Source organism: Electrona antarctica (assembly GCF_951216825.1).
Source record: "Electrona antarctica genome assembly, chromosome: 22".
Classification (NCBI taxonomy): domain Eukaryota; kingdom Metazoa; phylum Chordata; class Actinopteri; order Myctophiformes; family Myctophidae; genus Electrona; species Electrona antarctica.
In genome coordinates this window covers 20,311,910-20,338,937 of record NC_136805.1, presented here as the reverse complement: position 1 = coordinate 20,338,937, position 27,028 = coordinate 20,311,910, and the positions used below count along the sequence as shown (strand labels likewise).

General features: G+C 41.1%; 2 protein-coding genes across 2 annotated transcripts; both read left to right on the top strand.

The window, feature by feature from the left end:
• Positions 1–5,439: 5,439 nt before the first annotated feature.
• LOC306915022 (transmembrane protease serine 9-like) lies at positions 5,440–14,022 on the top strand (the record flags this gene model as incomplete). The annotated part of the gene is made up of 17 exons (XM_079492268.1): positions 5,440–5,494; positions 6,130–6,292; positions 7,903–8,171; positions 8,295–8,440; positions 8,664–9,048; positions 9,164–9,326; positions 9,469–9,737; positions 9,849–9,994; positions 10,323–10,629; positions 10,830–10,992; positions 11,149–11,417; positions 11,533–11,678; positions 11,953–12,367; positions 12,512–12,674; positions 12,822–13,090; positions 13,200–13,345; positions 13,666–14,022. The coding sequence occupies 17 exons, from the start codon at positions 5,440–5,442 to the stop codon at positions 14,020–14,022; spliced, it is 3,831 nt and encodes a 1,276-aa protein (XP_079348394.1).
• Positions 14,023–16,817: 2,795 nt separating this feature from the next.
• On the top strand, positions 16,818–26,710 carry LOC306915021 (transmembrane protease serine 9; the record flags this gene model as incomplete). Its single annotated transcript, XM_079492267.1, has 14 exons — positions 16,818–16,884; positions 19,271–19,433; positions 19,540–19,808; positions 20,254–20,399; positions 20,505–20,835; positions 21,057–21,219; positions 22,067–22,335; positions 23,355–23,500; positions 23,682–23,982; positions 24,101–24,263; positions 25,388–25,656; positions 25,775–25,920; positions 26,180–26,434; positions 26,684–26,710. The coding sequence occupies 14 exons, from the start codon at positions 16,818–16,820 to the stop codon at positions 26,708–26,710; spliced, it is 2,715 nt and encodes a 904-aa protein (XP_079348393.1).
• Between the last annotated feature and the right edge of the window lie 318 nt (positions 26,711–27,028).

Here is a 27,028-nt window from a genome sequence, read left to right as displayed (position 1 = left end):
AATGAGACAATAATCCCCACTTGTCTTGGGAGAGGCACTTATTTATCAGAAACGGCACTTCGAATGCTATCAATGCATTTAATCAGAGCATTGAATGCTCTCAGTAGCCATCTACTGACCTATACCAAGAACTCAGTAGCTGCATTCGGTGCGTTGATCACGGCTACTGTTTTGACAGTGACGATGCACGTGGTCAACTGACTTAATTCCTATTCATACTCCAGTTTTAGGTGATAAGGTAGTGAATCAACATATGAATCTCCTCTTCTTTTGGCTGATTCCCATCTGTTTACACCTGGACTGGTTCTGTTTCCTGTCTTCCTTCCTTGTGACTCCTCCCACCTGCATGTCATCCCTCATCGCATTTCAATCCATCTCAACCTCGCCTCTTGTGCTTTATCCCCAAACCATCTAACCTTATTAGGGCTGATCCTATAGTCATTTCTGATCCTGTCTCAACGTCCTGTCCTGCCATATCACTCCTAATGAGAATTTGAGCATCCTCAACTCTGCTACTTCCAGCTCCGCCTCCTGTCCTTTTGTCAGTGCCACTGTTTCCAACCCTTCTGTCACAAGTTCCACCCTGCCTACACTCTCCTCTTTATCTCTATTCCACTCCTCATTACTTTCAATATAAGTAATGAAGAATCAACATGTAGACCATACAACAAATACTTAAAAGTATAATTAAAAGTCTCATGGATGTTTTACATCCATGGTAGCAAAACAGATCATCACATACAGGTTTATATATTTTTTGACAATCACATTGACTTTCAAAGGAATAATGTCACATCTTTGAACAAACAATTATGTCTATATCTGTATCAACAGTGATTTAATAGATGCCACTGTTCTCTGAAGAATAACAAGTATCAACATATAATTCGTATTATTCTGTTCTGAAAATATTATTTCCTAAGAATAATTCATATTGACACTGTGGCGAGCCTGAGCATACTGCAGAACACATAATCACCACCTGTCCCCTGTACAGACCACCTTCAGAGGCCGGCCTTGTTTTGTGTTTGATTGTCCCCAGCACAACACTGTTTGGATGACAGCATATACGTTAGAGTTTATACAGTAGCCGATGCGATGACCTTAGAGAAGACCAGTGGTTTTGTCATAGTTCGTTGACAAGGTGGCCACACTTTGAGACAGTATATACACACCAACCATGTTGTCAGATTAGGACCAAACCCACTTCAATATTTACGTAACTGACCCTTTGTCTCTGTCCATCTATCTCTCTATTTGTCACAGTTTCCATTTCCACATCCTTTTCCTCATACTATATGACAATGGACCATTATTGTCCTAATGACTAAGTGACAAGTCCATCACCACTTTGAACACTTTCATGGTGACACTGTTGTTCATTCATAGTTCTGAAATCTGCCTGGTCACTTCCTTCAATGACTTCAATGATGCCATTTTTTACCATTTAAGCCTGATTTATACTTAGTTAGTTGTATAGGGTGTATCACAACGGCAATAGCCATTGTGTGACTATTTAAACAACACATTGTTTTTGACAAATGGTTAAGTTTATCATCAATGTATACCTTTTGAAGAAGATAGTAATGAGAGTGAATTGTTGTTCAATTACTGTTACTGAGACTGAGATTGTGAAACATGTATAAATAATAGGCCTACTTAATACATGTGTACTTAGGTGTACTATTGTTAACACAATGACATACCTGTACAGTAGCTCCTTTTTCAAGTCCACTGGTCCATACGGACATTCAAGGAAGTACTGTAGGAAACACAAATACTTAACTTGGGTGGGTTGGGTTCCTAAGAAAACACATTTGCGCTTTAAAGGGATAATTGTTTAACTTAAGTTGTATGAAATACTTGCCATTAATATAGTGGTTGCAATTTGCAACTGTATTCATTGATTGCCCAAGTACCGTGGTGGGTTTTCTGCTCTGATTTTGGTGAAAGTTTGTAGGTCATTTTGTGGGGGGGGGGGGGGGGGGGGCACTGGGGCCACTCATTATAAGTAATTGAATCCACAAAACGAACGTCATTTGTATCGTTAACCATTTCTAAAATATTAGCGCAACTTTCGTTCAACTTTGACCCCTCTATCACTTGTAACTATTTTTTGGGGCGTAGTAATATTGACACAAAAAACATAGTTCCGTGTGATAGAGGGGTAAAAAATTAACGAAAGTTGCACTATATGGTAGAAATAGGTCAACAATACAAATGACGCTAGTTTTGTGGATTAATTTACTTTTAATGCGTGGCCCCCTGTGCCCCCCACAAAATGACCAGAACTACTTAATATTACACCAAAACCAGAGAAGAACTCCCACCATGGGACTCAGGCAATCAATTAATACAGTTAACTTGCAACCACTATATTAATGGCAAGTATTTCATACAGCTTAAGTAAAAAAATTCTGAACTATCCCTTTAACCTTTGTTTATGATTTGAATAACCCTGGCCTGTTGTTAATGTTTTATATGATATGAAGAGTGAAGAGGGCAGACATTTTCCACTATTGGTATGCTATGCTATGTATGTAGTATGTATGTAGTATGCTATGCTATGGTATGCTATAATATGCTACCACAATTATATCGTTACTACGACTACTAGTACATTAATAAGAGATCTTGTGTAAATATTTGCCAAATTTAGTTTCAGTGAATTCTGCTGTGCCTATTGTGCTCCTATGAATACAATAGAAACTGTCATAATAATAATAATAATAATAATAATAATTGTATTGAAGTTTTATCACTAAGACATAATGCCTAAGTCAGATGCATCAGCTGCAGGAAATGGATAAGTTGAGGTGTGTGTGTGTGTGTGTGTGTGTGTGTGTGTGTGTGTGTGTGTGTGTGTGTGTGTGTGTGTGTGTGTGTGTGTGTGTGTGTGTGTGTGTGTGTGTGTGTGTGTGTGTGTGTGTGTGTGTGTGTGTGTGTGTGTGTGTGTGTGTGTGCGTGCGTGCGTGCGTGCGTGCGTGCGTGCGTGCGTGCGTGCGTGCGTGCGTGCGTGCGTGCGTGCGTGCGTGCGTGCGTGCGTGCGTGCGTGCGTGCGTGCGTGCGTGCGTGCGTGCGTGCGTGCGTGCGTGCGTGCGTGCGTGCGTGCGTGCGTGCGTGCGTGCGTGCGTGCGTGCGTGCGTGCGTGCGTGCGTGCGTGCGTGCGTGCGTGCGTGCGTGCGTGCGTGCGTGCGTGCGTGCGTGCGTGCGTGCGTGCGTGCGTGCGTGCGTGCGTGCGTGCGTGTATACGTAGGAGCACTAGAGACTATACGCCATGATGCTGCTGTAGGGATGTGGAGTGATCCAGTGATGTCATGTTCAGCAGGGCATGTGGGCTCTATAGTTATAATGGTAATACATGTAGTGCTTAAGTTCACAACGTATAAGTTGTGAACAAAAGGCAATTATCATCAAAGACAAATTATTCCCTGCATGAGGTTTCCCCACACCTGACTACATAGCCACAGTAGTCTAAACAAGACAAAGGTGGACAACCTCTACCACTTTCAGGTGTCATGTAACTGTGTTTAAAAGATTATGCTTTCAGTCAAAATGCATATTTTGTTATATAACAGTCTATAGTGCATGACAGCCGAGACAATACTTTTTTCTTTCATGCTCTTTGTCCTCCGTCACTAATTGCCACCTACAGACTTGTCAGACTAGTTGAATTCCTTCCATTGGGGCTGTTCTTTTGGAAAGGTTCAATGAACCATATATGTCTGTCTGTCTTTCATTGTTTTCCCTTTATCTTGTCACACCATTTTAGAGCATCAGGAAGATGCTTCCACTTGCTCAATCTTTATTGAGCAAGTGAAGACCGTGTTGAGTTGTCCATTCCTTCCTCCACCAACGCACCTGCCACAAAGAGACTTCTTATTAACTCTTTCCCCAATTCATAATTGTTCTTTCTCCATTTTATAATTGTTTTCCAGTTGTTGAGGTTTTTTGTTGTTTCTTTGTTTTGTTTTGTTTTTCTCCTTTTTTCCTCACTGAAAACACAGGCCTACCATGCATCGGTTGCTTGTGCACAATTTGTTGCAGTTCCAATGTTATTTGTCCAATTGTTTTCCCTATTAGTTCAAATACAATTAACCCATTTAGGCCTGACGTCGAAATAAAAAAAACGTTCGCCCTGAAAGAATATATATTCAAAGATGTGTGCCGCATTTTTACGATTTTTCAAAAATAGCAGACCTACAAGCTTGTAGCGCGCCACTCAGTGGCACGCTATGAGCTTGTAGATCAAGCTCAATAGCTAAATTATAACATAATGCTTAGTTAAAACACCAAAAGGGGTTCCCTGGGTTAAGAAGAAGAAACAGAACATACTACAAAACAAACAAATGTTTCAACGTTAGATTATCCTCAAATCTTTCTCGCGTCTCTTAAACACACAAATATACGACTGTGATGACATAACTATAGGGTTCTTTCGTCCCTGAGGCACCGACAGAACTCAATCACATCTGGCATTCTGGAGTGTTGAAAGTATTGAATTGTTCAGCAGATAATGACACTGCATACTTGTTTTGTTACATACTGTACAGTAGCCATGTCATAACTCTTAAGTTGTGTTGTTGTTCCAACCTTAAACCTCTCAATGTCACATAATTGCCCTTTGTCGCACACTTTGGACTGTATACGAATCCTATACTGCCAATAACAATTGCACAGTGTATATTTATACAAATATTTGTATCATTGATACAATAATTATCATGAGCGTACCGGCGGTAGGCTATATAGACACACACACACACACACACACACACACACACACACCCACACACACACACACACACACACACACACACACACACCTCCACCAAAGGTTTATAATATAAATGTCTGATACAAGTGAATCCAACATAATTAGCAAAAAAAATAAATAATTGAGACTAGTCTCAAATATCTCAACGACCACCAGACATTGATGAGACAATCACCTAAATATACTGAGCTAGCTTTGAAAGTTGCTTGGCAGACTTTAAAAAAAAAAGAAGGAAAACAATTTATGTAGCACACAACATGTAGTGGGGGTCCCTGCTCCATTGCTCTCTCTGAAACACATCCCTGCACATCCTGCTTTAAATGAATGCACAAAAAGATCACCTGTCAGGCTGTCAATATTCATATAATTTCCCAAAATGTGAATCTTTATTTTGGCCTAAGTTTGTTAACCATAAATTCTAAGCATCACTATTCAAAGCATACATTTCATTCCTCGTATTAGTATGTATAGGAATGTGGTTTCTAAGATAGCCAAAAATCACAAAACATTCCAGGTAATCTCCTATCTTTGTTTCCTGATGCTATGTCCAATAGGAATAAGGACATTTCTGAATGCTTTGGTTAATATTGAGGAATACCTTATGGGAGGGGCATAAGATGGTATTTAAAGAGTGTTGCAAACATTAACTCTGTAGTTCCACAATGGCTTTGTGGACATGGGCCTGCGTGTTGACTGTGCTGAACTTCTTTGTTGAAGGTGAGTTGGCTCACTGGACTTAAAGTGTGGTAGCCAGAATGAGAGTAGGTGAATTAAAAAACACGATGTATGTCTGGTTCAAATGTCATTGTTTCAAGTTGTCTATTCATATCACAGGTTGTGTTTATTGTAATGCGTTTCAAATATATGATTTGCTTGCATATGGCTGAGGAATGTAATCATATTATAGCCTACTGTTATTTTATATTAATCTGAGAAAATTGTACTGGTTTTAATTTGATTTGAGGAGACATAGATTTGAGATTGGATACAGAAAAACACTTTGTTTGCTTTTGTCAGTGTCAATGTATTGTAACCAGCAATGTGTCACTAGTTGTTCTGGAGGAGAATTTATGTTGTTACACAAATCATTCATGTGCTTAACATAGCTGATCAATTATGTTATGTCTTTCATAGATGCATATTCTCAACTTAATGGTAAGTAGAAAATGATTCATTTCAATTTTCAAACCTGTTACATTTTTCTTGTTTTTCTACTTTATTTGTAGCAGCAGTAATGTTAATGAATGTTTCCAATGCACATTTTCCATAATAAACTTGATTATTCAAGAAAGAAAGAAAATTATATAGTATTTATTGTATGTCATATCAGGATTGAATTATCTCTTTTCCAGTGTGTGGTGCTCCACCACTCAACAGCAGGATAGTTGGAGGTGAGGATGCTCCAGTAGGCAGTTGGCCATGGCAGGCCAGTATTCAGAGGTTTCGCCGCCATGTTTGTGGCGGTTCCCTCATCAACAAGGAATGGGTTCTGACTGCTGCTCACTGCTTCTCAAGGTAAATGAGTAATTTAATTTACCAAATCATCTTTATCAACAAATATAACTTTTCTTGTGACCACCGCGCTCTGACTTATGGTGTGTTACCCGTATAGAAATAAAGGTAATGGGTCGCAGACACCAAGACTGCATTTTTGTTTTTATTCAGCCTTCATCAGTGTAACACTGATGAAGGCTGGATAGCCGAAACGTCTGTCATTGATCCATCATGCAAGAATAAAAACTAAAACGCAGTCTTGGTGTGTGCGACCCATTATACCTTTATTTCTATAATGGCACATGATAGAGCAAACAACTTAAGAGAGCTGTAAAACAGGGAATATAATATTTCAATATTTGAAACTATTTTATGCCTTACTCGTTGCCTGTTCTGTCTGTCTGTCTGTCTGTCTGTCTGTCTGTCTGTCTGTCTGTCTGTCTGTCTGTCTGTCTGTCTGTCTGTCTGTGTCCCTTTTATGCTCATATTATGGCGATCTCCGTATCTGTCTGTTTGTCTGCCTGTAGCCTAGGTACCCAGGCTTTTATTTTCGTTTTCGTCTCTCACATTCCATACGTTTTATAAATGTTTCTTGAAAAGAAGAGAGTCCGCACACAGGATTGCTCCAATGGTGTTCTTTTATTGAAACACCATAGTTAATACACGACGTTACGACCGCAGGCGGCCTTCATCAGGTGATAATTGTTAGTATGTGACAACCTCCCTTTTATCTAGGTCGTCACATCACGTGACTGATGCTGACTGGGTAGTAACCCCAAGTGACATGACAATACATATGACTATTGAGTATGAATAACCGTTAACAGTTTCAAAGCAAAAAAACAGTTTGTTGCAGACTGATTTAATATTTTTTATATATTTTATAAATATTTTAAATATTTTAAATATTTTAAATATTTTAAATATTTTAAGTTTTTAAGATTTCTTTTAAAAGGCTTTTTGTACCAAAAGTAGTTTACAGTTTGGGCAATCTGCTCCGAGAGTCATTGAGTGATGAATCTTCAATGTGAACCTTTATTTATCAGAGCCCGTATACGTCCTCTTTGATATTGTTCTGACCAACACTATTTTGGAGCAGATTGCCCAAACTGTAAACTACTTTTGGTACCAAAAGCCTTTTTAAAAAAATCTTAAAAACAAAAAATATTGCAAAATCTCTCTATTTAAAATATTTAAAATATTTATAAAAAATATTAAATCAGTCTGCAACAAACTAACAAGTTCTCTTGAAACTGTTTTTTTTGCTTTGAAACTGTTGTACTATTGTAAATTGTGGTGGTTATTCATACTTATAGTCATATGTATTGTCATGTCACTTAATGGTGTTTGTAAATTACCTACCCAGTCAGCATCAGTCACGTGATGTGACGACCTAGATAAAAGGGAGGTTGTCACATACTAACAATTATCACCTGATGAAGGCCGCCTGCGGTCGAAACGTTGTGTATTAACTATGGTGTTTCAATAAAAGAACACCATTGGAGCAATCCTGTGTGCGGACTCTCTTCTTTTCATTGTACTTGCCTTGGTCCGGCACCAGCCAGGAACTGGATGTGCGCAAGCCACCTGCCTTTTAAACTTATAAATGTTTCTTACCATTATTTCTCCAGCACTAGGACCTCTCGTTGGCGGATTTCACTGGGGCGACAGAACCTAAGAGGCAGAAATCCAAATGAAGTGTCCAGAAGAATAGCACAAATCATTTTACATCCAGACTATGACAGTGCCACCAGTGACAATGATATTGCTTTACTAAGACTCTCCTCACCAGTCAGCTTCACTGACTACATCAGTCCTGTCTGTCTGGCAGCCAGTGACAGTGTGTTCAACAGTGGTACTGATAGCTGGGTCACTGGCTGGGGTAGAATCCAGGAAGGAGGTAAGTTTAGCTTGTATTTGGAAATAGAAAGAGAAAGATGATTTTGGAAACATATCTCTTGATTAAAGGGAAATACAGTGTGTTGCTAGGTTTAAACAATGTCTTTGTTTCTCTGTCCCTCAGCACCTTTGCCGTTCCCCAAAGCATTACAAGAAGTAGAGGTCCCAGTTGTTGGGAATAGACAGTGTAACTGTCTTAATGGAGTCGGTACAATAACAAACAACATGATCTGTGCTGGTGTGTTGGCTGGAGGCAAAGACTCATGCCAGGTGTGATATTTTACTACTTTTGGTCATTTCAAAATCCATATCTGTGTGAAGCCTGACATTCAATGGTTAAAAGCAGGGTGTTTAACTTGCAATCAGCTACTAGCTGGTGCATGCTGACTTCACTATCTGTTATAGTTACATCTCCTAGCTGGCACCAACACACACAATAAAACATAGTTGATGAGAATTGATAGAAAGTTTGACATATACTTTTGCTTCTCAGGGTGACTCAGGAGGACCAATGGTCAGCAAACAGGGCTCCATCTGGGTCCAGTCTGGAATTGTTAGTTTTGGTTTTGGCTGTGCTCGTCCCAATCTGCCTGGGGTTTATTCCAGTGTGTCCCGTTATGAGTCATGGATCAACTCCTTTATCCAAACTGACAAGCCAGGCTTCGTCCAGTTTAACTCCAGTGGGATAGATGCTGACAACAGCTTCACCTGCCCTGGCCTCCCAGCTCCTGTTACCCCAGTGCCAGGCATCACAACCACTACTACAGAACCAACCCCAGTGCCAGCCATGACAACCACTACCACAGAACCAACCCCAGTGCCAGCCATGACAACCACTACCACAGCACCAACACCTGTAGTTTTACCAAGCGCAGAAGGTAGGTGTGGACTAATACAAGTCTTGTCAGATGTACCAACAGTAAATGTTCTCTTTTTCACTCTTTATTGTACTCTGTAACGGTCTGACTTCCATCAATATTGATTCTTGTCTAGTGTGTGGAATCACTCCATTCAACAACAGGATAGTTGGAGGTGAGGATGCTCCAGTAGGAAGTTGGCCGTGGCAGGCCAGTCTTCAGAGGTTTGGGCAACATATTTGTGGTGGTTCCCTCATCAACAGCGAGTGGGTGATGTCTGCAGCTCACTGCTTTTTCAGGTAAAGAACATCAAAAGCTGGCACCATTTCAATAGCTTTACAAGCACTGATTTATTTTATAGTATTGCTGATATTTCTTTCTCTCACAATAACATAATTATACATACCATTTAAACATATTTCTCACATGTTTTTCTCCCAGCACAAGCACGTCTGGTTGGCAGATTTCCTTGGGGCGACAGAACCTTGATGGCAGTAATCTAAATGAAGTGTCCAGGACAGTAGCAGAAATCATTATACATCCAGACTATGACAGTGGCACCAGTGACAATGATATTGCTATGCTAAGACTGTCCTCATCAGTCAGTTTCACTGACTACATCAGACCTGTCTGTCTGGCAGCCAGTGACAGTGTGTTCAACAGTGGTACTGATAGCTGGGTCACTGGCTGGGGTGCAATCGAGGAGGGAGGTGAGTTTTGTTTGTATTATTAGAAAGATTGTTGTTTTAGCAAAATATCACTTATTGGTAAAACATTGTGTTGCTATGTTTGACCAATGTCTTTCTTTCTCTGTTCCTCAGTACCTTTGCCGTTCCCTGAAACATTACAAGAAGTAGAGGTCCCAGTTGTGGGGAATAGACAGTGTAACTGTCTTAATGGAGTGGGTACAATAACAAACAACATGATCTGTGCTGGTGTGTTGGCTGGAGGCAAGGACTCATGCCAGGTGTGATATTTTATTAGTTTGGATAATTGTTAACATGTAACCAAACCCCAAACCTGAATCTTTGTGAAGCCTGACATTCAGTGGTTTAAATCAGGGTATTAAACTTGCAATCAGCTAGTAGCTGGTGCCAGGTGACATAACATTTTGTTATACTGTACTTACATCTCCTGGCACCAACACCAGCCAATATGAGATGTCCAGGTCAGTGCCCTGATTCTCACAATAAGGGTCTGATTTCAAGCAGATTGGGTTTGGGACTTTGCGTACACTTGAACAAATGTGACAAATGTATAGAACGTTTTACATAAACTATACTTTTGCTTCTCAGGGCGACTCAGGAGGACCAATGGTCAACAAGCAGGGCTCCATCTGGGTCCAGTCTGGAATTGTTAGTTTTGGTTTTGGCTGTGCTCGTGCCAATCTGCCTGGGGTCTACTCCAGAGTGTCCCGTTATGAGTCGTGGATCAGCTCCCTTGTCGAAACTGACAAGCCAGGCTTCATCCAGTTTAACTCCAGTGGTATAGATGCTGACAGCAGCTTCACCTGCCCTGGCCTCCCAGCTCCTGCTACCCCAGTGCCAGCCATCACAACCACTACCACAGAACCAACACCTGTAGTTTTACCAAGTGCAGAAGGTATATATAAGCTATATATATATAGTATATGGAATAATAAAATTATCTTCAGAAGTACAGACATCTTTATATATATACTGCATGTACTGTGTGTATATATATATATATATATATATATATATATATATATATATATATATATATATACTGTAGTACTCTGCAATATTCTGACTGAATTCAATCTATTGATTCTTGTCTAGTGTGTGGAATCACTCCATTCAACAACAGGATAGTTGGAGGTGAGGATGCTCCAGTAGGAAGTTGGCCATGGCAGGCCAGTCTTCAGAGGTTTGGGCAACATATCTGTGGGGGTTCCCTTATCAACAGGGAGTGGGTGATGTCTGCAGCTCACTGCTTTTCCAGGTTTGTATACTGACAATATCAAAAGGTGTCACCATTTCAGTATAATTACATGCACTGGCTGCTTTCTATCTTCTTTTATATTATTTCAAAAATATCATTCTCTCACAATTATTAATAATAAGATTCATATTTTTTTTCTTGCGCTCTTTTCTCCAGCACAAGCACATCTGGTTGGCAGATTTCACTGGGGCGACAGAATCTGGAGGGCGACAACCCAAATGAAGTGTCCATAGATGTTGCCCAAATCATTTTACATCCAGACTATGACAGTGACAGCAATGAACATGACATTGCTGTACTCAGACTGTCCTCACCAGTCAGTTTCACTGACTACATCAGACCTGTGTGTCTGGCAGCCAGTGACAGTGTGTTCAACAGTGGTACTGATAGCTGGGTCACTGGCTGGGGTACAATCGAGGAGGGAGGTGAGTCTTGCTTGTATCATTGGGAAAGATTGTTTTAGAAACATATCACTTGATTAACTGCGAAAAACCTTGCGTTGCTAAGTTTGACAATTGTCTTTCTTTCTCTATCCCTCAGTATCTTTGCCATTCCCCAAAACATTACAAGAAGTAGAGGTCCCAGTTGTGGGGAATAGACAGTGTAACTGTCTTAATGGAGTGGGTATAATCACAAACAACATGATCTGTGCTGGTGTGTTGGCTGGAGGCAAGGACTCATGTCAGGTGTGATATTTTAACTGTTTTGGAAATTGTTCAAATGTAACCAAATGCCAAACCCATATCTTTGTGAAGCCTGACACCCAGTGGTTAAAAGCAGGGTATTGAACTTGCAATCAGCTACTGGCTGGAGCCAGGTGACATAACAATTTGTTATACTTATCTCCTGGCACCAACAGCAGCCAATAAGTGCCCTGATTGAGATTGGTTTTGGGTAAACTTGAACAAGATTGACGAGAATTTATATAAATTGTGATATATGTATACTTTTGCTTCTCAGGGTGACTCAGGAGGACCAATGGTCAACAACCAGGGCTCCGTCTGGGTTCAGTCTGGAATTGTTAGCTTTGGTTTTGGCTGTGCCCGTCCCGAGCTGCCTGGGGTTTACTCCAGAGTGTCCCGTTATGAGTCGTGGATCAGCTCCCTCATCGAAACTGACAAGCCAGGCTTCGTCCAGTTTAACTCCAGTGGTATAGATGCTGACAACAGCTTCACCTGCCCTGGCCTCCCAGCTCCTGTTACCCCAGTGCCAGGCATCACAACCACTACTACAGAACCAACCCCAGTGCCAGCCATCACAACCACTACTACAGAACCAACCCCAGTGCCAGCCATCACAACCACTACTACAGAACCAACCCCAGTGCCAGCCATCACAACCACAACCACAGAACCAACACCTGTAGTTTTACCAAGTGCAGAAGGTATATGAAGTACCGTAATACAATTCTCTTCAGTAGTAGGCTACAGAAATTATAGGCATATCTCTTATTTTTGTAAATCTTTACAGTACCCCACAATAGTCTGTCTGTTTTATCTTATATTGATTCTTTGTCTAGTGTGTGGAATCACTCCATTCAACAACAGGATAGTTGGAGGTGAGGATGCTCCAGTAGGAAGTTGGCCATGGCAGGCCAGTCTTCAGAGGTTTGGTTTCCACGTTTGTGGTGCTTCCCTCGTCAACAAGGAGTGGGTGATGTCTGCAGCTCACTGCTTTTCCAGGTTTGTACTGAGAATATTTAAAGGTGTCACTATTCCAATAACTTTACAAGCACTGGTTTCTTTTATATTCTTGCTAACATTTCTTTCTCTCACGATTATATATTTATACATACGATTCATACATATTTCTCACATGTTTTTCTTCAGCACAAGCACCGCAGGTTGGCAGATTTCACTGGGGCGACAGAACCTAGAGGGCAGTAATCCAAATGAAGTGTCCATGACCGTAGCAGAAATCATTATACATCCAGACTATGACAGTGCCACCAGTGACAATGATATTGCTATGCTAAGACTGTCCTCATCAGTCAGTTTCACTGACTACATCAGACCTGTCTGTCTGGCAGACAGTGACAGTGTGTTCAACAGTGGAACTGACAGCTGGGTCACTGGCTTTGGTGCAATCGAGGAGGGAGGTGAGTTTTGCTTGTATTATAAGGAAAAATTAGGCACACATCACTTGATTAATTGGAAAACCATTGTGTTCCTAAGTTTGACTATTGTCTTTCTTTCTCTGTTCCTCAGTATCTTTGCCGTTCCCCCAAACATTACAAGAAGTAGAGGTCCCAGTTGTGGGGAATAGACAGTGTAACTGTCTTAATGGAGTGGGTACAATATCAAACAACATGATCTGTGCTGGTGTGTTGGCTGGAGGCAAGGACTCATGCCAGGTGTGATATTTTACTTGTTTTGGTCATTGATAAAATGTCACCAAACCCAAATATTTATCAACACTGACATTAAAGTGATCATCTGGTTTGTGTAATCATGGTGCCATTTCAGTACCTTGATTAGCTGTGTGTGTGTGTGTGTGTGTGTGTGTGTGTGTGTGTGTGTGTGTGTGTGTGTGTGTGTGTGTGTGTGTGTGTGTGTGTGTGTGTGTGTGTGTGTGTGTGTGTGTGTGTGTGTGTGTGCGCGTGCCTTTGGCCCAAATGGGTTTAAATATTATGAGAATTGTGACATGTACTTTATAATTGCTTTTGTTTCTCAGGGTGACTCAGGAGGTCCAATGGTCAACAAGCAGGGCTCCGTCTGGGTTCAGTCTGGAATTGTTAGTTTTGGTTTTGGCTGTGCTCGTCCCGAGCTGCCTGGGGTTTACTCCAGAGTGTCCCGTTACCAGTCGTGGATCAGCTCCCTCATCGGAACTGACAAGCCAGGCTTCGTCCGGGTCACCTCCAGTGGGATGGATGCTGACAACAGCATCACCTGCCCTGGCCTACGAGCTGCTTCCCCAGTGCCAGCCATGACAACCAAAAGCTCAGAACCACCAGTATGTCCACATGTATGCACATGTGGCACAACAACCCAAGCACCTGAAATACCAGCCTTGAGTGCAGATGGTCAGTAATTCAATATATATAATGAATGAATAATTCCATGTTTTATATCATAAGGATTTTTGTTTAGCTTAATTGTTTGACAATTCCAATCCAGATGACACCTGGAATCTAATTTTCTGTCTGCAGTTTTCAGTATATTCCCCTCAACACTACTTTCAATATAACTTACCTGTTTTCCAATGTGTAGCTTTTCTAGCTTTCTGTGTAACTAATTCACATAACTTCCAAGTTGGTTCTAATAAAATCTGATCACAATGAAACTATTTCACCATAATGTTAATGATAGAATTAATTCTAACATGTATAGCATGTTTAAAATGTACAATGACACTTGACTAAACAACCTGTGACTGCTGTTTAAATTAAAATGTATTATACATGTAAAGAATAATCAACAATTATAGATAGGGAAACCCTATAACAATTTGACAAAAGGGTATTCCAAACTTTTATCAGGTAATGTGTTTTTTCTGCCATAAACATTTTTGTATCGTGTATATTTAACGACACAATTTGCATATTTGAAGACATTAGAAGAAATAACAATTAGAGGTAATCCAACTTGTATTTTGGTGGTTGACACAAAGCAAACACATGTCCTTTTCTGTTCAATATCATTCCAAGTACAATTAAATGTTATTTGTTGTCCATGCAATAAGAACAGCGATAAACATGATTTCTCTATATTATTTTTGAATACAAAGCATAGCGGAAGCTTGCCAAGCTTCCACGTGCGTCACAGAAGAGGCAATGTAAACGTTTGTTTTCTAATGCCAATAAAGCTCTCTTGGATTGAATTGTCCCGGAAAAGACACGCTGTGATTGGCCAGTAGTCACTTGAGTGGCAGGGACGCAGCGTGCCTTCCGCACCGCCGCTTGACTTCCTCCTTATGCTGGACACACATGGCTCCAATGAACTGTAGCGGCCAATGAGGCATCTATGTTTTTGTAATCTATGATGGAGATGACCTGCTTGAGGGCACACCTCAAAATCATAGACCTGCAGCATTTCAAGCCACTGGTTCAGCTGTCCTTTGGGCTCTTTAGAATGTACCGGTATGCAAGTCAGGTCAGAAATGTGTGAAATTGAACAGGAAGTTGTGTTGATAATATGTGTACAGGTGGGAATACATCACAGGCTTCACAGCTTTCCTCAACTTCCTCTTGGCTTGGTTCAGCTGTTTATCAGCTGTAGTATTTGACCACTCTTTCTCTGCTCAGGCCCCAATCACTGGCATCTGTTGCCATGATGAATGGCATAATGCGGTCAGAATATGCCAGGACCAAGGTTCCAGTTAGCTCCTTCTTTAACTGATGAAAGGCAGTGTGCCATGCCTCATCTCTAAGGACAGGACGCCTGTCCTTATATGTGTCCTTATAAACTGACATTACAAAGTCATGCACAAACAGCAACTGGTCTTGGGTTCCAGAAGGTGGCATATCTGTTTCCTGTTCCAGTTCAGTTTCCCATAGCTTTATTGTATCGGTTTGGCAACATATTTGAACCGGAAACAAAAATTACACCCGTTTCCAATTCAGTTCCAACCAAATGAAATAGAACAGGAAATTGTTATGCCACCTTCTGGAAACCTGGAACTGCAGTTATGCACAGAGCCTATAAGATGCCATGGTCAGGGAGCTGTGTAGCTGTCTGATGTTCTGCGGGCTGACCAGTCTTTTACGCCATTGAGGTAACTTGGCACCTCCTCTAGTTGGTGCACTACTGGTGTGACCCAGCAGTAGGCAATGGTGCATACATCAGGGACCTTACAGCACCTTGTCAATGAGGCGGAGTTTGGGGAGGCAGGTAACTGCCCGTGTTGAGGAATACTTTTAATGTTTCCCCAACACCAAGACTTGGAACTTAGGGATCTGCAGTGTGATTCCCACCGCTTGAGTCATTACTGACTGAATTCTGCTTTGCTGGCATTTTGGCCAGTAGGAGAGTACCATCATCCGGTGAAAAGTGTCTGCTTGTCATCCCACTTCTGACACCAATGTAATGACCAATGAACTATAAGCACACTGAAAGCATAACCCCCTTCAATGCATGCCCATACAAACAGCATCAACAAAATCAGAATTAAACTTTGTCACATCATCATAGTAACATGGGTGAAATTCTTAATTGTGCAGGCCCATCAATGCGGGTAAAAGATATAGGCCTACGGATAATTAGAGCATACAAGTAGAATAATGTGCATACAAAAGTGTCTGTGCATAATAAAGTAAGAGTCATGAAAGAGCCAGAAATGAATGTAAATGAGAGTCCTTTTAAATCACAGATCAGTTCAGTCTGTGCATTAAAAACAGTTCAATTCAATCTGTGCAGTGGCAACAGGCTCTTATTCAGCAGTCTAATTGCTGCTAGATAGAAACTGTTCAGGAGTCTGGTGGTATTGCTGCTGATGCTCCTGTATTGTTTGCCTGGCTGTGCATGCAGCAGCGGTTTGAACAGACCATGGCTGGGGTGGTAAATCCGCAGCCATGGTCCCTGATGATACTTTTAGCCTTAGCCACACATCGTCTCTCGCGTATATCCTAGAGAGGGTGAAGCTCACCCCCCATGATTCGCTGCGCTGTTTGCACCACTCTGTAGTGCTTTGCATTCAGTGGTGGTACAGTTGCCAAACCAGGCAGTGGTGCCACTCTCTTGGGCACTCTCGATGGTTCTGCTGTAGAATGCTCTGAGGATGCGGGGTCTCACTCTGAACTTCTTCAGACGCCGGAGGCAGTAGAGCCGTTGTTGGGCCTTTTTCACCACTTGTGTGGGATGTGTTGCCCACTTGAGGTCCATTGAAACATGTATTCTGAGGAACTTGAAGTCACAGACCTGTTCCACTGCAACATCATTGATGTGAATACCGTAGGTACAGTACGTGCTCTCTCTCCGGTCTTCTAAAGTCCACAATCATCTCTTTGGTTTTATTGACGTTGAGAGCCAGTTTGTTTTCCTGGAAACAATGTTCCAACTTTGTCTCTGTAGGGGATCATCATTGTTTTTGATCAGGACCATCATCGCTGTGTCATCCGCGTACAACTTAATGTTGACATTGGAGCTGTGCGAGGCTGACCCATACAGTCATAGACAGTACAAAATAATCACACAAAAACACAATAACAAATAGCTGCAAGCAGCGATAAGACGGGGTCAAGCCATAAAAGACCCTCTCTTCACAGCGTCTCCTCTTTAAACAGCTGGTTGGAGACTGTAGATGACGTCACTTTTTTTGCTACACTGAAGGGGTTCTCTGTCAACACTGTACTCCCTGCAGCCACCATGCATTAGCACGGTCCAGACTCCACACAAATAAATGGAAATGCGATTTCAAGGGGGAGTGGTTAACCAGGCTATGAAAATCTTTGACGTCCCTTTTTTTACGTCAACAAAGTGGATATGGAGATCATATAATTCATTCATTGGGAGATCTAAAGGTCAGAGGTCTTTTGACGAATGACGAACCCATACAAATCCAATGCACACCCTTTGACCTTACTATATGTTGGCAAATTTAAAGTTGCACTATGTAACTTTCGCCTTCTAACCCCTCTTCTGACATTTTTAGCATTGAGCTAATTTAGCCTGCCTGCTTGCTCAGGGGATAAATTGAATCTTGACCATCAGGTCAAAATCTGTGTCAGATCCGATGTCTAGGTCAGATATGACCTTTGACACAATCTAAGTGTCTCAATAGTCTCAATAGAAGGGCATGGACATCAAATACAACCACCCCGGCCGCCGGTTCGACCCCCGATCCCGACGGCCTTTGCCGCGTGTCTTCCCCCCAATCTCTCTCCCCATTTCCTGTCAGTCTACTTTCATCCGATCAATAAAGACAGAAAACGCCAAAGAAATATATCATAAAAATATATATATACATACATACATACATATATATACAACCACCCCAAGTGTATAAGTTATATAGTATTAACAAAACATACTCTATCATAGTAAGTACTTGGAATAATATTGAACAGAAAAGGATGTGTTTGCTTTGAGTCAAATGATATCAACCCGATAATAAACATGGTTACACTGCAAATGTCCTTAGACCTGAGTGAGATAAAATATTCGGTAACCCTTTCTTTTACAGTACAGTAATAACAGAAATAATAGAAACAAACCACACTTACTGGGTAAATAGCAGGTAATTACCGGTTAAATATTTGTCTAATTACTGGGTAAATTACCAGGTAAGTACCTGTCAATTGCCAGGTAGTTATCCGATTAATATCTGGTAATTACCAGTTAAATATGAGTCATTAACCACCTCACAGTCACTGCACCATACATAAATAAATAATTACTGGGTAAATACCTGGTAGTCATCAGTGAAATATCTAGTAAATACCAGGTACCTGCTAGGTAACTACATGGCCATTGTCAAGTATTTACAGTGTAATTAACTGGTAACTACCTAGTAAATGCCTATAATTTCCTGGTAGTTGTCAGAAAAATACTTGGTAAATACCTAGTAATCACAGGGTAATTTACCTAGTAATTACCGGTTATATTATCAGGTAGTTACCATGTAATTACCTGGTAAATACTCATAATTACCTGGGAATAAACCGGTAGTTGTCAGGGAATTACTTGGATGTTACCTGGTAATTACTGGTTAAATTACCATTGCATTACTATGTAATTACCATGTTATTACCTGGCAATTACCCAGTAAATACTTCTTACTACCAGGTAATTACCTAGTAATTACCTGGTTATTACCTGGTTATTACTGTACTGTAATTGATTGATTGATTGATTGAAGAATTTCAGAATTACAGTACATTTCAAGCACAAACTCAATACAAAGGCTGTTAACTGTGAGTGGACGACCCAATTAAGCATTACACTTGTTTCCAATAGGGTCCACCATGTTCAAATCATCAAAACATTTAGAGACGTACAAATAGACACTTCTATAGACAGAACAGGAATTCATCATAAAGGAGGTAAAAATGGAAAAGAAACATATACAGTGAGGGAAAAAAAGGGGTGGGCGGTGGGGGGGGTTCACGTTCAGCTCCGTTAATTTGTTTGTTTTCCTTGGGGTTACCAAATATTCATTCACTTACTACAAAACCACAAATACAAATTGGATGACCTCGACTATGGGTTCTTCAGGAAAAATCACATTAGGATCAAATCAGAATTACGTGTTCTCCATGGTGTAATCTCAACATAGTGTTCTGTAATGATGTATAAATGCAGGTTTGCCTAACATTTAAACATTTTAAATTCAAATGTTTTAGTATGTGGCACGGCTCAACTCAACAACAGGATAGTTGGAGGGGAGGATGCCGAAGCAGGAAGTTGGCCATGGCATGCCAGTCTTCATCTTTTTGGAGGTCATGTTTGTGGTGGGTCCCTCATCAACAGGGAGTGGGTGATCTCTGCTGCCCATTGTTTCTCCTGGTGAGTGACTGCACAGTGTTTGTATGGATCTATAACATGATATTTGTCAATATTATCTTATAGAAAAGGGAGCAGACACTTTCTAAACATATGAATCTTTCTCTAGCACAAGCACTACTGGTTGGAGGATTTTCCTTGGTCGACAGTTCCAGGAAGGAAACAATCCAAATGAAGTTTTCAGAAAAGTGTCGAAGATTGTTCTCCATCCAAACTATGACAGACAAACCTTTGACAATGATATCGCTCTGCTAAAACTCTCCTCGCCAGTCAGTTTCACTGACTACATCAGTCCTATCTGTCTGGCGGCCAATGGCAGTGCGTTTAACAATGGCACTGATAGCTGGGTCACTGGCTGGGGTAGAATCCACAAAAGAGGTGGGTTTTGCACCAATATAGTCACTATTCATTTTTTTTAAATTGCCCCTTTTCTTTAATTTTTTTACAATTGTGAAATATTTTAAGAACGTTTATTTATAATGTCATAACCAAAATAGGAATGCAGACTGGAGTGGTAAATAAATTATATTATGTATTTTTTTCAATTTTATTGTATTATTTATTTATTGTTACTAGACCGGTGCACACTGGCCTATTCGGGAACAATACTTTATGCAATCTTGCCTACCCATTGTCAGAGTACGCTGTCTGTCTGTGTCCTTTTTATGCCCATATACAGTATGGCGATTTCTCTACCTGTCTGTATCCCTTTTATTCACATATTTTGAGTTCTGTGTCTATGACGTGACGTTTATGGAAATGTGCTGATTTGACCGACTTCCCATCCATCCCGTCCTAATATCTCACTCACTATATTCCTCAGTGTTCCTTCCGCCTCCTCAGCCACTACAGGAAGTGGAGGTCCCAGTTCTGGGTAACAGACAGTGTGACTGTCTCAATGGAGTTGGCACAATCACAAACAACATGATCTGTGCTGGTGTTCTGGCGGGAGGCAAAGATGCTTGTCAGGTACAGTACAAAATAATAGACCCAATATTTATACTGGTCCTCTAGCCTAAAACTTTATTTTTGCTCATTTTGACTTGTGTATGTTCTATTATTATGTGTCTTCAGGGTGATTCGGGAGGTCCAATGGTCAACAAACGGGGCTCTGTCTGGGTCCAGTCTGGAGTTGTTAGTTTTGGTTTGGACTGTGCTGTTCGCAATGTGAGCAATCTGCCTGGGGTTTACACTAGAGTGTCCCGTTATGAGTCATGGATCAACTCCCTCGTTGAAAGTGACAAGCCAGGCTTTGTTCAGTTTACCTCCAGTGGGATAGATGCTGACAGTGACAGCAACTACAGTTGTTCTGGCCAGCCAACCATTTCTACCACTGTGCCTACCATTACAACCCCAACCATAACCACAACCAAGCCACCACCTACAGCTATTCCAAGCATGGAAGGTTTGTGTTTTGATAAGTGGATTTTAGAGCCACTCAGTGCTACACAGTAACATTTGGAGTATTAATTTAACTCTGAGTTTAATGGATCTGAAGGGTCCACACTTGCATGGTTACATGCTCAGATTTTGCTGTACTGTAGTGTACGTAGATTTGGGCTTTGGCTATCAATGCTTATTTGAAAGTTTAATATGATTTCAATCAAGTCTTTATCTCTCATCTAGCCTGTGGAGTTACAACAATTGTAAACAGAATCGTCGGCGGTCAGGATGCTCCAGCAGGAAGTTGGCCGTGGCAGGCTAGTCTGCAAAGGTTCGGAGGCCATATCTGTGGTGGATCCCTCATTAACAAGGAATGGGTGATGTCGGCTGCTCACTGCTTCCAGAGGTTTGTTACTAACATGATAAAGTACATAACATAACAGCTCAGGAGTGAAGGAAGGAAAGTACGTAAATAAGTAAAAAACATCAAACTATCATCTCCCTTAATGATGATCTGTAGTGTTCTTCAGATGATCCGGTGCTCATTGTGATTTAATTTGCTAGAGCAGTTTATTTGTTGCTATAGTCTGGCAGCCAACAGGCTTCTTTTGTTTAAAGTGGTATAGTTTTTTTATTGTCCTAAAATATTGTCTATATACAACATACATTCATGAATCCACTTGCTGACCAGCTGTCGGTATTGAGCATTTTTTTATAGGGGGATATATGTGACCATACCATTAACATCCTATATAAGACAAGATTTTCAAAATTGTATTATGCTTTATGTGACATGTCAAACTAGGGGGTTTTCATGATTCTGAATCCATTCCAATTTGTGATGACGGCTATGGCCGTCATCACTACCTGGTCCAAATTCTGGCACACCCTGGGTTTGATGACCCTGTCTGCATATATTCGGAGAAAGATGAGGTTTGATTTGCTTGATTCTGTGTGGGAAATTAAAACAATTGATGTAATCCTTTGCTATTAGTGATGCTACACGGCTGCCCCAAAGAGTAAATTAAATTTTGGATTGAACAGATTAAAGGTCATGGATGGATTTTCATAAAACCTTTTGTACAAATGTTCAGTAATGGAGAGAGGTATTGTTGAAGACAGGGTTTGCACCTCTAGGTATATTTGTCTTTGTATTTGCTGTTTCCTTTTCAATATGCAACCATTTTTCCATGGATATTTATAACATGTCATGTCTTTGTCTTTTTCTCTCTCTTTTTCTTCTATTTATGTAGTGCAAGTACATTCAGCTGGAAGATTTTCTTGGGTCGACAGAATCTGGAGGGCGAGAACCCAAATGAAGTATCCAGAGATGTTGCCCAAATTGTCTTACATCCAAACTATACTAGAGGCAACAGTGACAATGACATTGCACTTCTGAAACTCTCTAAACCAGTCACCTTCACCGACTACATCAGACCTGTGTGTCTGGCAGCCAGTGACAGTGTGTTCAACAATGGTACTGATAGCTGGGTCACTGGCTGGGGCGACATCGGGGAAGGAGGTGAGAAGCATTGTGGTTCATGTCGCTTGATTAGGCTTTATTTTCTATCACTTTAATTACCACATCACATGGCGAATAGTGAGTTACAACGCATTGCAATGTGATGCGTTGTGAGTAGATCTTCTATTTTCTCTATTTTTAATTAATTTTATTACATTTTATTTTCGACGATAATGGCATGCCCCAAATAGGGACGCCAGGTTGAAAGTGACTGAGAATGAGTATCTGCAAAATCCTAATATTAGTTTAATAATAGTACATATCACAATGAATTACAATATATGATTACAACAGATTGTTTTGTGCAAAATTGTGGAATGGATGTACACGTAACTGCAGCCCTGAATCTTTGACTCACACCACAGAGTAATATAGGAAACAAAAAGCATGAGAATATGGCATTAACATACTGTATCTTCTCATAGTTGTTTATAATCATTAATATAATAATCAATTGTAAAACAAAATCACACCTGTGTGAACTGAGCGGTGCAACTATAGATTTATTGTTATAGTTACTGTACTGTACTGTGCTCCGTACTGTATTGTAGTGTACTGTGCTCTGTACTGTAAAAATCTTTGAGAAATGACAGTTACCGTGTGGGGGTCTCCGGGGGGTCCCTGGAACATCCAGACCCCCAAGAACACGCCCAGGGGGCAGGCCCGGTTCCGCCGAGCCTTCTCGTGTCTGAAACGGTCGAGAAATTACAGAGTTACTGTGTTGGGGTCCCTGGAACATCCAGACCCCCAGGAACATACCCAGGTGGCCGGCCCTGTTCCGGCAAGCCTTCCGGCGTCCGAAAAGGTCGAGAAATGGCAGAGTTACCATGTTGCAGCTTTCCGTGCTCAGACAGACACAGGGACACGTATAGGGACACACATAGCTGTGTAATGGAGCGGAGGCACCGCTCAAAAAAGACAGGATTATTTTACATCAAAGCCAAATAAGAAGATGTGCCGTTTGCTTGTCTTCCCTGTCCAGTAGAGGAGTGTTGGTCATTAGTCTTCTTGTCCCACAGTGACCCTGCCTTCACCTAAAGCACTACAGGAAGTGGATGTCCCAGTTGTGGGGAATAGACAGTGTAACTGTCTTAATGGAGTGGGTATAATAACAGACAACATGATCTGTGCTGGTGTGTTGGCTGGAGGCAAGGACACATGCCAGGTAGGTGGAATACTTTATATTGACCAATAATTGCCTTACAATTTGACTTGCCTTACAATGTTAACTTTACGTTTTCCCAGGATTTCTAAGGAGATCGGATGTCTTATATGATTTGACAATTGTTAAACTGTGTGATCAAGGATTGGATGTGATCAAGTGTTTTTAATGTCCCTTTACTCAGCGTGACTCAGGAGGTCCAATGGTCAACAAAAAGGGCTCTGTCTGGGTCCAATCTGGAGTTGTTAGTTTTGGCTTTGGTTGTGCTCGTCCCAATCTGCCTGGAGTTTACTCCAGAGTGTCCCGTTACCAGTCTTGGATCAACTCCATTATCCAAACTGACAAGCCAGGCTTCGTCCAGTTTACCTCCGTTGGGATAGATGCTGACAACAGCTACACCTGCCTACCAGCTCCTACTACCCCAGTGCCCACCATTCCAACCACTCCCACAGAACCAACAACTGTAGTTTTAACAAGTGCAGAAAGTAAGTATGGAGTGATAAAAGTCTGTCCAGAAGTACAGTAAAATAAAATAAATTGGTAAATATTCATGGTAATGTATTGTGTAATAGTCTGATTTCCATCAACAACATTTTGGTCTAGTGTGTGGAATCACTGCACTCAACAACAGGATAGTTGGAGGTGAGGATGCTCCAGCAGGAAGTTGGCCATGGCAGGCCAGTCTGCAAAGGTTCGGAGGCCATATCTGTGGTGGATCCCTCATTAACAAGGAATGGGTGATGTCTGCTGCTCACTGCTTCAACAGGTTAGTTACTAACCTATTAAAGCATATGACATAACTCAGGAGTGAAGGAAGCTTCTTTATTCATATTTTGCCGTTTGCTTTTCAATATGCAAACATTTGTTTCTTTGGATATGGATATTTATAGCAATATTATTTCTAACACAGGGAAGACTTATTTGCTTTCCCAGATATCGTTCAGTGTTCACCACCCATGTGGCTGTTCTTAAGAAAAGTAACAATATCGATTTCGATTTGATCTCTGACAACCTCCACAATTAATCATAGAAGACCACATTGAATTGTCATTCATGTTTTTGAGTGGTGCAACCACTCCTATTCACCTTTTTCTTACATAGTGCATTGCATTTGTGTGTGCATAAGTTCCTAAATTCTCTTGCTGTGTTGCCAGTTTTGCAAGAGAAGCAAGTGGCCAGGTCTATGAAAACAAACACAAATGAAAATAGCTGATCTACAAGCTCACAGCGACACATTGTGAGGTTGTACATCCGTTATTTAAAAACACATTGAGAATAAATAAAAATATTTTGAATATTTTTAAAACAAAAACAAAATATGTTCAGATGGATGTCTGTGGACAATTACATAGCCTATTAATCTGGGGTTCCTTGATGTGAAGAAATGTTGAAGCAAGAAATAAGCAACTACTATTCACTTTAGAATCAAGCCCAAAAAAAACATCAACCAGCAACTACCAATAATTTATTTGCAAGTAACTTTACAGAAAAAACAAGTCAATGGTTGCTTATAATAAGCAGACATGGCAACATGGCCTGAAGGAAGCAAAGCACACACACAAGGAGCCCCAGTACCTTGGCGGGGAAAAACGTGGATAGACAGCTATGTGTGTGGCTGGGTCTGTCCCTGTGTCCGAGCACAAAATGTGTGTGGCTGGGTCTCTCCCTGTGTCCCAACTGTTGCACAGCCTGACACAGACACACACACAGGCCAGGGAGGAGGGCTTGTACAGTACAGTACAGTACAGTACAGTACAGTACAGTACAGTACAGTACAGTACAGTACAGTACAGTACAGTACAGTACGTATACAGCACAAGTACAGTACAGCACCACTCACTTCAGACGGGTCTGATGTTTTTTCTTGTTTTCTGCTTCTCGTTTATGTAGTGCAAATACATTCAGCTGGAAGATTTCCTTGGGTCGACAGAATCTGGAGGGCGACAACCCAAATGAAGTATCCAGAGATGTTGCCCAAATCATTTTACATCCAAACTATGACAGTGACAGCAGTGACAATGATATTGCTCTGCTAAAACTCTCCTCACCAGTCAGTTTCACTGACTACGTCAGACCTGTCTGTCTGGCAGCCAGTGACAGTGTGTTCAACAATGGTACTGATAGCTGGGTCACTGGCTGGGGTAGAATCCAGGAGGGAGGTGAGTGGCTTGTATTATTGGGATTGATAGAATTGGAATTGGAAACGTATCACTTGATGAATTTGAAAATCAGTTGGTTCAATGGTTTGAAGAATGTCTTTCTTTCTCTGTCCCTCAGTACCTTTGCCGTCCCCCAAAACATTACAAGAAGTAGAGGTTCCAGTTCTTGGGAATAGACATTGTAACTGTCTTAATGGAGTGGGTACAATCACAAACAACATGATCTGTGCTGGTGTGTGTACTGGAGGCAAGGACTCATGCCAGGTGTGATATGTTTTACTTGTTTCAGTAATAGTTAAAATAATACCGAACCCAAATCTGTGTGAAGCCTGACACCCAGTGGTGAAAAGCAGGATATTCAACTGCTCATCTGATTTTGCCTGTTGTGGTGAAGTCACTGTGTTAATCTGACATCAACAGCCAGTAGCACATAGAACAGTGCTTTTCTTTTCTTACATGGTTGCACTTTAATGAATGTCATGTGAATTTTCTGAATGTTTGACATTTTGCTTTTGCTTCTCAGGGTGACTCAGGAGGTCCAATGGTCAACAAAAAGGGCTCTGTCTGGGTCCAATCTGGAGTTGTTAGTTTTGGCCGTGGCTGTGCTCGTGCCAATCTGGCTGGGGTTTACTCCAGAGTTTCCCGTTACCAATCCTGGATTAACTCTCACATCAGCACTGACAAGCCTGGTTTTGTGGAGTTTACATTCAGTGGAACCGATGCTGACAACGGCTACACCTGTCCCGGTCTACCCGCTCCACCAACAACTTCACCAATAGTTACAACAACAACAATACAAAATATTACAGTAACAGTTCCAGTAACAGTTCCAGTGCGTGAGTATTTTTTTCTGTAGTATCAAAGGAATCAAGATCAGCAAGATGTCTGTCTGTCTGTCTGTCTGTCTGTCTGTCTGTCTGTCTGTCTGTCTGTCTGTCTGTCTGTCTGTCTGTCTGTTATCTAACTTTTTCCACACAGTGAAAGAATCTACACTGTATATCTAACTATTTGTTATTTTGTCACATAGGGTCAGTTTGTGGTAGTGCTCCACTGAACAGTCGTGTGGATGGGGTCAGTGGTGCTGCAACAGGGGGGTCCTGGCCCTGGATGGCCAGTCTTAACAAAAAAGGCACCTTTATTTGTAGTGGAACAATTATCGCTGACAACTTTGTCCTCACTGCTGCCCAGTGTTTTTCCAGGTACATTTGTAGTTCTAACCCTAACTTTTGTTTTTGTAAATGCTGTGTAGAGTAGACCAACCGTTATTATTTATTGTTTTATTGTCTCCACCAGGCCGTCAAAACGAATGTTTTGACAGTACACCTACAGATTTTGTCCAAACATTACGCAAATTGGTACACAGTCTCTCTAG